This window comes from Ziziphus jujuba, chromosome 3 (genome assembly GCF_031755915.1).
Source record: "Ziziphus jujuba cultivar Dongzao chromosome 3, ASM3175591v1".
Classification (NCBI taxonomy): domain Eukaryota; kingdom Viridiplantae; phylum Streptophyta; class Magnoliopsida; order Rosales; family Rhamnaceae; genus Ziziphus; species Ziziphus jujuba.
In genome coordinates, this window is record NC_083381.1 from 25437284 (window position 1) to 25452299 (window position 15016).

The following is a 15016-nucleotide window of genomic DNA, read 5'->3' on the forward strand; positions in this document are numbered from 1 at the left end:
TGACCTTGATCAATCGTTTCTTGGGAGGCCCAAATTTTTTAACCATGAGGACTTGTTTACTGTTACCTAGCCCATTAAAAATCCATAAAAATCTGTAAAATATAAATAAATAAAGTTGGGAACTATTACAGATTCTAATTTCCTATGTTATTAAATTTCCATTATTTCTCTACCAAATTGCTTAAGGAATTCATTATATTTATTTTGCACTTACTTGGTTCTATTTACCAAGCCAATGTAGAGTGCCATCACCTTACAAGTTAATCTACTCCCCAGGTGTTACCAGCTCAGCTGCTACCACTTCAAATTATTAAATGTCATATGTTAAAATATATCCCATGTCATCTAAAAGAAACCAGCTCACCACCGTTTTCTGTTTTTGTTTTGTTTTTCTTTTTTTCTTTTTTTTCTTTTTTTAAGATAAAACTTGCAGCCTCGTTTTCTTCACCCTTTTGGGGCCCTCCTTCTTGTTCTTCTTTTGGTTATGGTCTGGCTTTCTCCATCTCCATTGTGGATAAAAATAAACATTTGCAGGGTTGTACCCGATGAATATTTGCTTTTTTAGATTTTTTTCAAAAATAAGACATTGATTTTTTTTTTTTAATTCAATTTCATTTTTTTTTTCATTTAAAAGATAAAAATATGCAACGTTTTGAGAGCTTGGGTTAAAATAAACTTCTGTGATTGAAGCAATCTGAGGATGAATTTGGAAACCGATCTTTATTCTACATTATTTTTAGAAATTCAAAGCATTTAACTACAAGATCTCTCAAGTAAAGCCATCAATGAGAAGTTTCAAATCCACTTCATTAGAGCTATCTGCAGCCAAGAATGTCTTCCATCAATGAGAAAATCTTGGGCCACTTCCATCAACAAACAAACAAGATTTTGCTAATTCCAATCCAGAAAATCTTTGAATCATAGCAAAAATTAAAGAGAGTTAAGATATATTTCTCTTAAGATATATTTCTCTTTGTCTCTTATCAGATCAAAATATTTTGAGCCACTTCTAAACACCTCTTAGTGCAACAGCTGAAATGGCAGAAGCTCTTGTTATGGAGAAAAGGAGTGGCAGATGGCGAGGAAAACGATGGTGCAAATATTTATCTTAAAGAGCTAGTGAGCTGGTTTTTTCACATAACATGACACAATTTTTTCGAACACATGGCATTCAACGGTTTGAAGTGGTACCAGCTGAGCTGGTAACACCGCTTCATACAAGATTTTCTAAGTCTCTACAAGAGTACACGCAACTTTACACACCCTTTTCCACAAAAAGAAAAAGACTCAGTACGCACCCATCGATTAATTTGGAAGTTTTAACCTAAGATACGTGGCACCAACAAACAATGCTCTTCTTTCTTATGAATTCCCCTGTCACTTCCTCAACGTGCCACCAAGAAATAATTGACACATTCATTTTAAAAAATAAAATAAAATAAAATTAGAAAGTCTAGTCAAACAGACTTTTAGAGAACCTTTACATTTATTTTAGGATGATGCTAGAGGTATGAAATTTTTTCAGAACATTTATTTACCAAAATAATGTGACGTAAGATTACTATTTGAAGAAAAAACTGTGTGAGGTTAAGCCACATCATTTTAATAAACAAATTTGGTAAAATAAAAAATAAAAAAAAAATCATGCTTTTGATATTACTGTTTATTTTATTTTTAAAATTTTCCATATCTTTTCACTTATGAATGTCACCCATGATAGATGGGCAAATGGGGTGAAGGTGGAATTTATTTGCCAGGTGAAATTAACACAATAGATATAATAAGAGTCAATGAGCATTCAAGGATCCATAGAATTTCTTCCCCGGAACCCTAGACAAGCCCTGATCCCAGGGAAATACCACCGAACCTTCCAACGGAAAATCCGGCAGCACCTCCCATAAGGGTAGGACTAACCAAAAATTTACCTGCATTGAAAACACACTTCTAAAAACATCCCCTTATTCCTCCCACAATACTACAAATTGTTCCACAAATTATAGCACTCCAAAATAAATACAGTAATCCAGTGCAAGATAAATACAACAAGAGTGAAAGAAATATTACAACTACAATAAAAGAATAAACGGGTACTGCCGAACTAAAACAGCGAGGAAGATCAAGTCCGCTCCGAATGAACACCGACAACCTGGTACCTAGAGGAACGGAATTTAAGAGTGTGAGATGCTAATCATCTCAGTGAGTGACCCTATCTACTATACAATATAATATCACAGTAATAAGTAGATAAATAATAATTATTTTGGAAATAATAATTTCTCTCAAAACCCTTACAATTCTCTCAGTTGGAAAAGTTCCCCTTTTAAAACCTTTTCACAAAACCCTTGTTCGTAATCCAACAAAAACCAAGACATCAATTAATTCACTAAATATCAAATAGAATATAATAAGTCACGCATCCGACAATTTTAATTTAAAGAAAATTAATTTATTGAATAATTAAGTAAAGAGATAATTAAACCAATTTAAGAACCCCAATCAAATAAATACCAGAACAGTAATAATTATATTTTTAATTCCAATACAGTTTCAAAACATTTTATTTTTAAAATACAGTTCTGAAAATCATTTGATGCACCCACTATATACCAGTGGCGCCAACAGTATCCAGCGTCCCGAGGTACCGCCAGACAGGAGGTTATAGAAAGAAACCGGCATACGGTCGCGTGGCGTCCCACTGCGCCGCTGCTAACCTGGTGTCCCGGCCATGAGGGGTGGCCTACTCTCATCCGATGGCAACCATAGGACAACTTCATAATATCAACCGCACGCTACTCACACCCACCTACGCGCTAATCACAACCACCTGCGCGCTACTCACACCCACCTGCGCGCTAATCATAACCATGTGCACACTAACCATATCACACAATATCAGAACACCAGTACGTGCACGGTGCATCCAAAAATCATAAAATCCACATATTTAAATTATATAACAAATTTCACATTTTTGCATAAATATAGCGGGTATAGTCCATCCGCTTGAACCCGGAAATCCTCCGTAATTTCTTTATAATCAACACCATAAATTCCATGATTTTCAAATCCACCAACTCCCAAATCCATCAATTCAAATATTCACATTTTCCCAAACATAAATAATTCTCGAAATAATATAATTAAATCTCATAATATTCCATGGGCATATTTTATAAAAATTGAAATCACCAACATAAACAAATATTTTCCTTGAAATATTTGAAAATCAAATCATGCCCGATTTAATATTAAAACCACAAGAATTCCAAAATTCTCAAATCCATAAAATAATTCACATGGCATAAATTTGTAAAATGCACCTTTTCTTAAATCCAGTAAATTCACAAATAATTCCACAATAAATCAAATAAATATTTGGCACATAGAAATTAAATTCCAAATATTTAAACCACACATAATATATTCACCAATTAAATTCCCAAATTTAATTTGAAGGTGGGTCACTCACCTGGAGCACGCAATTAAACCCATGATCCACCATGGGATCAATTCTACGACTCACCGGTGCTCCTAGAACAAAATTCACAAACAGTCAAATAAATTAATATTTTAATCGGGAAAATAATACCCAATACCCGGGAGGTTCAAACACAAACTTTAACCAAAATAGGCGAATGATATACCGAATCGAAGCTCGTGGAACGAGGATCACAAATCCGGTCTCCATCGACCCCAATTCCGCCGGAGGTGGCTGGAATTTGGTCGGGAAGCTTTGGCCGGTTTTGATCTTGAGGGATCTTTCAAACGGTGGGGAGTTTGGGCAATCTAACCCCGGAAATGGACTCAGAGGGGTCGAAAATAGTGGGATAGAGGTATGGGACGGGCTGGGTTGGTCGGAAACGGCGAGAATCGCCGGAAAAATTCCACCTCACCGCCGCGACTTCGCCGGCCCGATCTGGGCGCGTCCGGCGGCGGCTAGCCGGGAAATTTGGAGGTTTTGCCGGAAATGGGGAGGGCAACCTGGCTGGCCGGCGCGTGCATAGTAACTCGGCCGGAAAGTTTGAAAAATTCCGGTGGCCGGCGGACTCTCTCTCTCTCTTTCTCTCTCCTTTCTCTCTTTCTCTCTCTTCCCCGAGAATTTTATCAAATAAAAACCCCTGTGTGACACTGTTCATGCCACGTGGACCAATAAAAAGCTGACACGTGGCATCACTGTGCACTTAAGCCAGATATATTAAAATAATACGGTATCCGGCGAATTTCAATCGTCCATAACTTTTTAACCAAACGTCCGATTTAAGTGTGCCACTATTCTATGAACTCGTATCGACGAGTACTTTATAACCATACAAGAGTCAACACAAAATTACATCTCAAGAAAAAGTCAACTCCCGACACCTTTTGGACAGTTTGAACTTCAACTTGTTTTGCCCATAACTTTCAAACCGTAGCTCCGTTTTCGACGTGCTACCAGTCTACGAACTCGTGCCAACGTGTACTTTGTAACGGTACCTCAGTCAACCTAGAATTCCAACCGGGTCAAAAAGTCAACTTTTGACTCCTTCGGTCAACTGTTAAGGGTCAACCTCGATCAACGTGCAAAAATTCCGACATGGTTCGGGACGGGGTGTTACAATTTTATAATATAATTTGTGTGTATTAATATATATATATATATATATAACAGATATGTTTATCATGATGGTATATTTATTAATTCAGTTCCTAATATTAAATTTATTGGAGATCTTCAAAAAAAAAAAAAAAAAAAAAGGGGAAAGAAAAACGTCTTTGTTGGATGGGCTTCAGACTAGTTATTATAACCCAATAATTAGTTTTAAAAATAAAAGTTTAGGAAAAGACGAGGAAAATTGAAGCATTAATTTTTGCTTACTGGGGAACATGAAGTACATAAGAGCTTTGTTTTTAAATGCCAACGGAATTTCTTGCGAACTTTTATATATATATATATATATATTAATTTCTTGAAGACCAAGCAAAGATTGATTTATTTTAGGAATTTACATATTAATTTAATATCATTTTCCAAAAAAAATAATAAAAATATAACATTTTTATGTTGATAAACGTTACGTACGCGTTTATGCTAGAGATATTTTCAGTATTTATTTAATAAAGACTTGATAAGATCATTTTAAAAATCGCGTTAAATTTGACTTTTAGATCAAAATAGAAAATGTTAAGAACAAACAGAAGGCATAAATTACATTTCAATCCACCAATGACACAATAGCTGCCATTGTCCTTTTCAGAACATTTATTTACCAAAATAATGTGACGTAAGATTACTATTTGAAGAAAAAACTGTGTGAGGTTATGCCACATCATTTTAATAAACAAATTTGGTAAAATAAAAAATAAAAAAAAATTCATGCTTTTGATATTATTGTTTATTTTATTTTTAAAATTTTCCATATCTTTTCACTTATGAATGTTCCCCATGATAGATGGGCAAATGGGGTGAAGGTGGAATTTATTTGCCAGGTGGCCTGGTTTGGGTTTCTTCAATTTAAGCAAAGGTATTTATGGTGTTACACTTGGCCATGCTTCAATTGAGGATAAGAAACAATGATAAGAACTAGAGAATGCATATTTACTGTCTCGATCAATGGGGGTGAGAAGGTTCATAGAAAATTTGTTGCTTGGAAAATTAAAGCTTCTGAGTCCCTTTAAATTAAGTCTACCGCCATATACCTTTGGAAGGAACTTTGAAGTTGCAAGTTGGAACTCCAATTTGAAAAATGGCTATTGAGATTAAAAATGAACCAATGAAGAAAACAAGGATGTGGCTTGGGGCATATATATACACAGAGCTGGGATTACAAATAGCTAGCGAGTAATTTTCAATTGTTTGATTTAATTTGATCGTTTAAAAACTTTCAATAGTGGTGCTTGTGGGTTTAATAGAATTTGCAAACCGAATAGTATCTAGTGAATATGGGATGGAAAGATCACCAAGCTTGCAAATGCCCAAGAGATTTGCTTCATTCAAGGATGAAAAAGATGCTAATCTGTTTTTATTCAAGATTGCAAATTGGAAAAAAGAGAAAATGGAATTAAATGCAACGTCTTTTTCCTTTAGAATTTTTTTAATGACGTATTGAATTTCATTGGAAATAGAAAGGTAGAGGATCCCATTTCTTTATTTATTGTGTTTATGAGAAGATGTATATTTAAATATAAATTAAAAGGAGCTTATTTTTACATTGAAAAAAGATACCACTCTTTTTTGGCTGATGATAAGATACCATTCTTTTATACACCACTTTAAGACAGTTCAAAATGGGTTATACGGGTTGTAGCACTCTTTTTCCTTCCTAAGAGTACCATGACCTTATATCGCAATCAATAAACCACAGATCTCACTAGTTATGTGACACATTACTGCCCACCCTTGAACTAATTGGAAGATTCAAACTAGCAATGCGGTAGCAAAAAACAATACTTTTTCTTCCTGCATGATCCTGAATATCCCCACGGACAAAGAATTGACACATCATTATTGGGTAGATTATTCATTATAAATTGATTTTGAATTGAAATCTCATTTGGATCTGAATAGTTGGATTTGAATAGAGAAGGAGCCCACACTTCCTATTAGTGATATCAAAACTAAAAAAATTATCGAACTTTGTGTAAAAATAGACAAATGTCAAAACTTCTTTTGAAAGGGTGATTATTATGAAAATGTAAAAGAAAAGTTCCGTATATAACTTAAAAAACATGCATTGTATAATTTAAATAAGCTACTTTATCCATTATTAATTAGTTTTGGATTACAATCTTATTTGAATCTAAATAAGTAGGCTTGGATAGAAAGCTGTCCACACACTATAATCATTAAATTAGAATGTCAGAGAAAATGCAAAATCCTTTGGTCCGGGGTTTTTTTTATTTATCATTTTTCTTCAAAAATTTTGAATTTTTTTTTAATTTATCGTTAAACATAAATATTTGGATATTAATTGAATATCCCATGTAGGATCCTAGTCATCATGCAATTATGTGGGAAATCCGAGTATTGCATTTGTCAAACTTCAATGGAAATCCAAACCACCCAACAAATGACTCGTTTATTATGAGATCATTTCTTAGAAAAATACAATTTTTTAGTCTCTTAATCAATGCATAAGCCAATTTATCACGAGATGAATATATTTAAATCATTTTTCTCTTGAAAATTAATTAAAAAAATTTAACTACTGATGTATTGTAAATTTTTAGAATGAATAATGAATTTGGCATGAAAAAATAATATGCCTAAAATTATAGATAAAATTTTAAAAGAATATAAGTTTTAATAACTTTACGGTTTGTAGTTTGTTTCAAGATATGAGTGCAAGCATCTTCAACGATATATATATATATATATATATTTGGGTAAAATAGAGAACCCAAGAGCCCGAAAAAGATTTTCCTGTTTTGGTCAAAGATATATATTGATTCAGTTCGAAATATTAAATTAAAACTTGAAATCTTATTGGATAGGCTTCTGACTTCATATTTTTGTGAACCAAAAATTTGGTTTTAAAAGATAAAACCTGAGGAATAACAATGTATAATATATATATATATATATATTATGGAGTACATGCTTAAGAAAACCATATAGAAGAAAATACATGATTTGGTCAGGTGATAAGTCTTATGTTGATGAAATATGTCCTCCCTAATTTATAAAAACAGAAATATACATATATATATATATATATACACCAGAGGAATAAATGAGGAAAAACCAGCTCAAATTACAAGCATGTATAATTGGCAATTTTAGTAATCTGGCATTAATTTTCACTTAAGTCGGTGAAGGACGTGAGCCTTTAATCCAAATTTACAGATACACACACACACACACACACACACACACACACACTAATAAATTGGAGAAAAGAAAAAGGCAACATCATTTTTGGTTAAGAGTTTTGATTCCATGTGCTACAGAACTTTGTCGTCTTGTTTTTACAGTTCAAGGGCAAATAAATTTTCTGTGAAGATAATTAAGATGAGAAACACCATCATATTGAATGCTATCCTGCTCTGCATGTGTTTTCCATGAATCCGCATCAGTAATTTAATTTTTTCTTCATTAATTTAGAATATATATATAATTTTAAATGTGAAACATAAATGAAGCAAGAAAAAAAATGTGAAACATAAATATTGGCTTTGGATAAGATTGAATATTAATTCCACATGTAAGATTCACATGGGATCCTTGTCATGTAGTACCTTCTGTGGGAGGTCCAAGCACGTAACATTTTTTTCAGACATCAATGGAAAACACGAACGACCATTTGTCAAAAATCACTAGTTTATCACAACATTATTTCTAATAAAAAATATCCCCGATCTCGGGGCAAAGTTAGAAAATGATCGATCAACCTAATATGCACCTAAACATCATAAGGTGTGAGCTTTTTTATCAAATTTTCTTTTCTAAGCTAGATTAAGTTTTATTGAAAAAAAAAAGTTCTAAAAGAATTTATAAGAAATTAAAAAATAATAAAAATACAAAAAAGAAAAATTAGTGTTTAAAAAAGGGAAAGAAAAAATTTGGCCAAAATATTTAAGTAACTTAATCTGTATGGTTCACATTTTCAAAATGAAAAATAATAATAATAATAAATTATAAACATTAATGAATTGGAATCCGTTAAAAAGTTATATTAAAGTTAATTAGACTATTGTTATATCTAAATTTAACATTGTAGGATTTATTAAATAATTGTAGACTTTTAATATATATATGAGAGATTAATTTTTACTTTATTTTTTTGAAAACTTAAAAGTTATGAAGTATTCATAAATTTATTACAAATAAATATTTGTTAATTTTTTATTGAAAATTTAGAAAGTATCAAATTTCATAATGAAAATTTTATTATGAGAAGATGTTTAACAGTTTATATTAATTATACGTATTATAGTAATATAGACTTATATAATTAAAATAATAATAATAAAAATAACAAAAAGCATTACCAAGCCTAGGTTTCACCAAGGCTTATAAAGCTTGAAGCAACCTTGTTGTTTTTCCATCCTTTATACCTTTTAGAAGTTTGAAAAATACACATAAACTGCAATCTCTTTGTTAAATATCATAAGCCTACTTACAATGAAAAGAAAGTACTATAATTTAAATTAAGATTCAAAAAATTATTAAAAAAGTATTATTCTCTTGAAAATTATTTGAAAAAAATTAACCACTGATGCATTGTAAATTTTTTTTAAGGGTTAAATATATTTTAGCCCCATTGAAGTATTGCAAATTTTATATTTTACTCCTAAAACTACAAAAAGTCTTATATTACCCCTTATAAATTGTCTTTCTGTAATTTTAGTCCAGTTATGCATTTTTTACAGATGAATTTGGCATAACTATTCATATACAACTCATATAATTCTATTGAAATTTATTTTCATTTTTTTACTTAAATTTTGACATGTGTATGTATAATTTTACTAAAATTTATTTGACAAAAGCACATTATTATTGGACTAATATTGTGATTAGAAAATGATAGTTCAGGGGGATTTTTTTCTTTTTAATTTGGAAGGCAAACTGTAAAATACCTAATAATTCACGATAATAAAGCTTGGAATAAAACAATGGATGGAAAAACGGATGTGTGGAACTATAAGATAAATTTTTTAAATTTTAAAGGAAAATAATTTCAAATAATTTTAAGCTGTTTTACAGCTTGGATTCTGACGAGGAAAAGGGGGAAAAAAATATAAAAAAAATAAAATAATAAAAAGGGAGGATTTTATTTTTCAATATTTGACCAAAAGACAAAGTAAAAAATAAATAATAATAAAAATAAAACGACAACAACTACGTAACGGATTTCATTTGCCCACTGAAAAATAATGGTTCGATTTGACTTCGACCTGCTCACGCAACCTGATAGCCTTGCAGCGCACTCCTCTCTTGTCTTTACTCGCTTCTCTATTTATTTTTAGTTTTTCTCCCCCTATATTTTTGAATAGCCAAATTAACACAATAGATATAATAAGAGTCAATGAGCATTCAACGATCCATTAAAAAAAAACAGATATAATTTTATAATATAATTTGTGTGTATTAATATATATATATATATATATATATATTATGTTAAAATCTATCGAGATAACAGATATGTTTATCATGATGGTATATTTATTAATTCAGTTCCTAATATTAAATTTATTGGAGATCTTCAAAAAACGAAAAAACAAAAAAAAAAAAGGGAAAGAAAAACGTCTTTGTTGGATGGGCTTCAGACTAGTTATTATAACCCAATAATTAGTTTTAAAAATAAAAGTTTAGGAAAAGATGAGGAACATTGAAGCATTAATTTTTGCTTACTGGGGAACATGAAGTACATAAGAGCTTTTTTTTAAATGCCAACGGAATTTCTTGTAAACTTATATATATATATATATTAATTTCTTGAAGACCAAGCAAAGATTGATTTATTTTAGGAATTTACATATTAATTTAATATCATTTTCCAAAAAAAATAATAAAATTATAACATTTTTATGTTGATAAACGCGTTGGAATATTTATTTCCAAGCTTTTTTTATATTAAAAGGATAATGCTAGAGATATTTCTAATGTTCATTTAATCAAAATTTAATAGGATCATTTTTAAAACCGTGTTCAATTTTATTTCTGGATCAAGATAAAAAATGTTAGACGAAAAAACAGAGGAGATAAATTACATTTCAATCCACCAATGACAATGACACAATAGCTGCCATTGTCCTTTTCCATATTCTGTTGCAGAGATCATTTTTTGCTTCTGAATTTGGTAAGAAAAGATTCACACATATGGTGAAAACGTAAAGGCAGTTTATATATATATATATATATATATATATATCTTCTGCCCACTTTCCAGTACCGTTCCATGAAATTTCGAAGAAACAAAGAAATGTGAGTGTATAAATGAATCCCCAATCATTCTAAGTTTTCATCAAAGATTTATTGTGAGTCTAATTTCTTAAAGTAACTATTTGTGATTTTTGTGTTATCTACTTTTGATACACCCTAGAAACTATTTGTGCCTGCTTTTCTCATATTGTTTCCTTTTTTTTTTTTTTTTCTTTTTGTTTTTTCGGTTTTCGTGTTGGCCATTCTGATACCGTAATATCAACTCTGTGTCTTCTCAATATTTGTTTTTTATTCAATTTTTCCTTTTTTTTTTCTTTTTTTTTTTTTTTTGGGGGGGGGGTGGTTGTGAAGTCATGTCGCCTGAAATTCTTCATGCAAATCTTGCATGTATCGAGACATTGCTTCAAGCCCCAAACAGTGTCAGTGTACATAAAAAAAAATGGCACACCGCCTTTGTTACAATTTATTGTTATAGAGCCCTGTTGTCAATTCACCAAAATACAGTAACCAAAAAGGGAAATATCGAAATTCCCCTCTCTACTTCTTACACCGCCATCACCATCAAATCAGAAATTGGGCCATTCGAAATCGAACGAGCAAGCCTGGTTCAACTAGTTAAGGAGAAGAATCTCGATCAGCTTCAACAATTGGGAGGGGTTGATGGTGTAGTTTCAGCTCTCAAAACTGGTGCAGAACAAGGAGTTTCCAATGATGATAGAGAAATTGCCAGCAGACGTGAAGTTTTCGGTACCAACACTTACAGAAAACCACCTACGAAAGGTTTCCTCCATTATGTTTGGGAAGCTTTTCAAGATCTTACCATTATCATCCTCATGGTATGTGCTGCACTTTCTCTTGGTTTTGGTATGAAGGTTCATGGAGCCAAAGAAGGTTGGATTGATGGGTTAAGCATATTAGTGGCCATTTTTCTTGTTATTGCTGTCTCTGCCATTAGCAATTTCAGACAAAACAGACAGTTTGACAAATTGTCAAAAGTAAGCAATGATATCCAAATTGATGTTTTCAGAGGTGGTCGGAGACAAAAGATTTCAATATTCGAAATCTTAGTCGGTGATGTGATTTGTTTAAAAATTGGAGACCAGGTTCCAGCAGATGGTTTATTCCTACAAGGTCATTCCCTTCAAATAGACGAATCTAGCATGACAGGGGAGAGTGACCACGTTGAAATTAATCATGACCATAATCCTTTCTTGTTTTCTGGAACTAAAGTGGTCGATGGCTTTGGCCGAATGGTCATCACTGCAGTCGGAATGAACACAGCATGGGGAGAAATGATGAGCCAACTCACTCGCGATACGAACGAGCAAACTCCATTACAAGCTCGGCTCGACAAGCTCACATCTTCAATTGGTAAGGTTGGTGTGACAGTTGCTTTCATTGTTCTTGTTGTCTTGTTTGTTAGATACTTCACAGGGACAACAAAAGATGAGAATGGAAATCAGGAATTCATCAAGGGAAAGACCAAGTTCGACGACATTTTGAATTCTTCAGTGGAATTTATAGCAGCTGCTGTCACCATTGTTGTGGTTGCTATACCAGAAGGCTTGCCATTAGCAGTGACATTAACTCTTGCTTATTCAATGAAGAGAATGATGGCAGATAAAGCAATGGTAAGGAAGCTCTCTGCTTGCGAAACAATGGGCTCTGCCACCACCATTTGTACCGACAAAACAGGTACATTAACCATGAACCAAATGAAAGTCACAAAGTGTTGGCTAGGCAAAGAAACTATGGAAGAATTAGGAGGTTATTCTTCAGTTGCTCCATATGTTATAGAGTTGTTCAGGGAAGGAATTGCTCTAAATACTACAGGCAGTGTATACAGGCCAAGTTTTGGAATGGAATATGAAATCTCAGGTAGTCCAACAGAGAAAGCAATTCTTTCATGGGCAATTGAGGATTTGAATATGGATATGGAGGAAATTACGAGGAAATGTTCAATTCTTCATGTTGAGTCTTTCAATTCACAGAAGAAAAGAAGTGGGGTTTTATTGAAGAGAAAAGTTGACAGCTCTGTCCACGTTCATTGGAAAGGAGCATCAGAGATGATTCTAGCAATGTGTTCCAGTTACTACGATGCTTCTGGAATCATCAAGGATCTTGATGATAGTCAGATATTGGAATTCCAACAGATCATTCAAGCTATGGCAGCGAGCAGTCTCCGGTGCATAGCTTTCGCACAAAGCAGAATTCAGGCAGAGGAGGTTGAGGATTCAGATGGGCATAAAACAATGAAAGAAGAGGGTTTGGTTTTGTTGGGACTTGTGGGTATTAAAGATCCATGTCGTCCAGGAGTGAAGAAAGCTGTGGAAGATTGCCAGTACGCCGGAGTCAACGTCAAGATGATCACCGGCGACAACGTTTTCACAGCGAAAGCCATAGCTACAGAGTGTGGAATACTTAGAGCAGATCATGACATGAATGAAGCTGTAATAGAAGGTGAGAAGTTTAGAAACTACACAGAAGAAGAAAGAATAGAGAAAGTTGACAAAATCTTTGTGATGGCAAGGTCATCTCCATTTGATAAACTCCTCATGGTTCAATGCCTCAAACAAAAAGGCCACGTCGTCGCGGTCACCGGAGATGGAACGAACGATGCGCCGGCATTGAAAGAAGCCGACATAGGACTCTCCATGGGAATCCAAGGCACAGAAGTCGCAAAGGAAAGCTCAGACATTGTCATCTTGGATGATAACTTTGCTTCGGTAGCTACAGTACTAAAATGGGGTCGATGTGTCTATAACAACATTCAGAAGTTCATTCAGTTTCAACTCACTGTGAATGTTGCTGCTCTTGTCATCAATTTCGTCGCCGCAATTTCCACCGGCGAAGTTCCATTAACGGCGGTCCAATTATTGTGGGTGAATTTGATCATGGACACATTAGGTGCTCTGGCTCTAGCAACAGAGAATCCTACCAAGGAACTCATGGATAAACCTCCGGTGGGTCGGACTGCGCCTCTTATCACCAACATCATGTGGAGAAATCTTTTACCTCAAGCTATGTATCAGATTTCTGTGCTTTTGATACTACAGTTCAAGGGAGAATCAATCTTCGGAGTAGATGATAAGGTGAAAGACACTTTGATCTTCAACACTTTTGTTCTCTGCCAAGTTTTCAATGAATTCAATGCAAGGAAGTTGGAGAAGAAGAATGTGTTTAAAGGGATTCACAGGAACAGATTGTTTATGGGGATCATCGCCATAACCATAGTTCTTCAGGTGATAATGGTGGAGTTTCTGAAGAAATTTGCAGATACAGTCAGATTGAGTTGGGGGCAATGGGGAATATGTATTGGAATTGCTTCAATGTCTTGGCCAGTTGGGTGGGTTGTCAAATTTATTCCTGTTGCAGAGAAGCCATTTTTCAGCTATTTCAAGATCAAGACGTACTTCCGATGAAGAAGGATCATTCTTATGAAAGACCCAGAATTAGGACAACAATTATTTTTATTTGTTATTATTACTTTCTTTCTTTTTTATCATTTGTTCGGTATATGCATAGGCTTTGCCATCGAATTCTATTCCAATAATATTATTATGTAAATTGTTGGACTTGGTTACCTTTTTTGACATAAATATACCATCTTTGTTGAATTAATTATTCAATTGTCTACTAAAAATGTTTCACAGGATTTCTATTTTCTTTTTCCCTTACGGGGTTAAAAAGATTCTTTAGTGGAAGGGTGAATGTTTTGGGGGAAAAAATAGAAAATAAAAAATATATACAGAAAAACTGTTGCTTCAAAAAATCAGGACTCAGGGTCAAAGAACTTAAATGAAAAATTAGAAGAATCCATGTAATACTACCTATAAAGGCAAGAAATCAAATGGTTATAGCTTTGCACAATACCATTTTCGTATGCGATTTTTCTTTCAACCTTGACTTTGACTTTTTCATGAAATGTTTTAAAAGGTTTGTCAAAAAACAAAAAAAAAAAAAAAAAAAATGTTTTAATGGGAACCAGTGTCCAGAGTGTTCCCACCCACATGTTCCTATGAGACCCAATCGAATGAACCACCTAGACCTTTTGGAAGATGAAGGGTGGGTCCCGGTACAATTGGTGGGTTGTAAAAGGATCAATGTCTATTTACATATCAAATGTTAAAAATGTTAGTATTGACACAA

At 33.1% G+C, this 15016-nt stretch overlaps 1 protein-coding gene across 1 annotated transcript; it reads left to right on the forward strand.

Moving 5' to 3' along the window:
- Positions 1-10885: 10885 nt before the first annotated feature.
- LOC107423107 (putative calcium-transporting ATPase 13, plasma membrane-type) lies at positions 10886-14482 on the forward strand. The gene is made up of 2 exons (XM_060815492.1): positions 10886-10962; positions 11219-14482. The coding sequence occupies exon 2, from the start codon at positions 11221-11223 to the stop codon at positions 14287-14289; it is 3069 nt and encodes a 1022-aa protein (XP_060671475.1). The 5' UTR covers positions 10886-10962; positions 11219-11220; the 3' UTR covers positions 14290-14482.
- The last annotated feature ends 534 nt before the right edge of the window (positions 14483-15016 follow it).

Coding starts and splice junctions, on each gene's coding strand:
- LOC107423107 (XM_060815492.1), top strand. CDS start 11,221: ATGTCGCCTGAAATTCTTCATGCAAATCTTGCATGTATCGAGACATTG.